A 1,563-nucleotide genomic window follows, 5' to 3' on the forward strand; every position below is an offset into this window, starting at 1 on the left:
CACACACACACACACACACACACACACACACACACACACACACACACACACACACACACACACACACGCATGCATGTGGGTGTTGACTTGCTGTGCGTCTCCCCCTTTAGGATCCTTTGTGATGACAGTGACAGCCGTGGATAAGGATGACCCAAAAACAGCCAATGGAATGTTGCGTTACAGGATCCTCTCCCAGAATCCCCAGAGTCCCTCTTCCAACATGTTTACCATTAACAACAAGACTGGTGACATCATCACTGTGGCAGCAGGCCTCGATCGGGAGGTGTGTGTGTGTGTGTGTGTGTGTTACAGTCAGCCTTTTGCATGGCTCGTTTCTGTATCCATATGGAGCAGCTGCTTCTCAGTGAACGTGCATCGAGCTTGCAGTGCTTCCTGATGCATAAAGACAGCATGTATTTTTTATTTTATGATACTTTACATCTATTCTGAGCCCATGCTGCTTGCAGTGACCAATGATTGGACAGCCTGCATGAAATCAATAAAGAAGCCGTATATAGCCATATTAATGTGGATCCAGCACACAGCAGGCAGGGCCTGAAGGAAAACGTAAACTGAATAAACACTCTGTTTTGTTTACAACACAGTGAGATGAGTGGACGAATCTGTTTTTATCTTCATGTTAACGCAGCATATCTTGTAGACGTGCAGTAGAAACGAGTAAATAGAAAGCAGAATACATATAGGTCAGCAGTGTGTGTGTTTACTTTGAACTGAACAGAGTAAACGTTGTGCACATTCAAAGTTCTGTTGTGATTTTCATGTACAAAGTCTGTTTTACGTTAATGTTTATGTTCACAAAGTCGTGACATTCTGGAAGGAGAAAAGTAGAAGATGTGTCAATAACCTTGTTTGAAAGCTCTGGCTCAGTATTCAGGTAAAACCTGTCCACTTCACACAGAGTGACCACCCTGCTAGGGTAGTAAAAATCAGCCAGAACATGGATGGTCTTTGCACGGTCTTGGTGAGGTTGAAGAGGTGCAGTTAGAATTGGGTGGATTCACTTTTAGCACAATAGTGTCCAGTTAACGCAACGTTGTTTTCATGTGCAGCCGTGACTTTTCGTGCACAGCAGCAGCCGCTTTCTCTGCAACTGAAGCCTCTTGAAACCAGATCTCAGAATGGAGATTCCCAGCGCCAGTGTGAATTCACACATGCACGCTGCTGACGGCTTCACTCAATAGTTTTTCTGCACTTGAGCGAGCAGTTAAACAGCTGTAACCAAGGCTGATAGAGGAGCGCTGTTTGTGCTACTCTGCAGTACATGTTTTCATGTGGGCGGAGACGGCCCCACTCGTGAAGTAGCTTGGTCTAGTCGGACAGGAAGGAAAAACACGTTTTTTTAAATTAATTTTAGTCATAACTTCAGAAAGGAATGTCCTGATGCATCTCAGTAATCCAGGTAAAAAATCAAAGGAAAAAAAAATTGTATAGGTCCTCTGGACGGGTTCTTCTTTAATGAAACGTTTCGTCTCTCTTCCAAGAGACTTCTTCAGTCTGAGAGTTTCAGGCAAAATTCAGGCTTTTATGTCCTGCCTCCAGGTG

General features: G+C 44.2%; 1 protein-coding gene across 2 annotated transcripts in view; it reads left to right on the forward strand.

Moving 5' to 3' along the window:
* The window catches only part of LOC106517290 (cadherin-2), a gene marked incomplete at its 3' end in the record, with an annotated part of 61,023 nt that extends 60,740 nt beyond the window's left edge, over positions 1-283 (forward strand). For both annotated transcript variants that reach the window (XM_014008050.1, XM_014008051.1), the window contains 1 exon segment: positions 111-283. In XM_014008050.1, the coding sequence (XP_013863504.1) occupies positions 111-283 (173 nt within the window).
* Positions 284-1,563: the final 1,280 nt, after the last annotated feature.

Source organism: Austrofundulus limnaeus, unplaced genomic scaffold, assembly GCF_001266775.1.
Source record: "Austrofundulus limnaeus strain Quisiro unplaced genomic scaffold, Austrofundulus_limnaeus-1.0 Scaffold47, whole genome shotgun sequence".
NCBI lineage: Eukaryota > Metazoa > Chordata > Actinopteri > Cyprinodontiformes > Rivulidae > Austrofundulus > Austrofundulus limnaeus.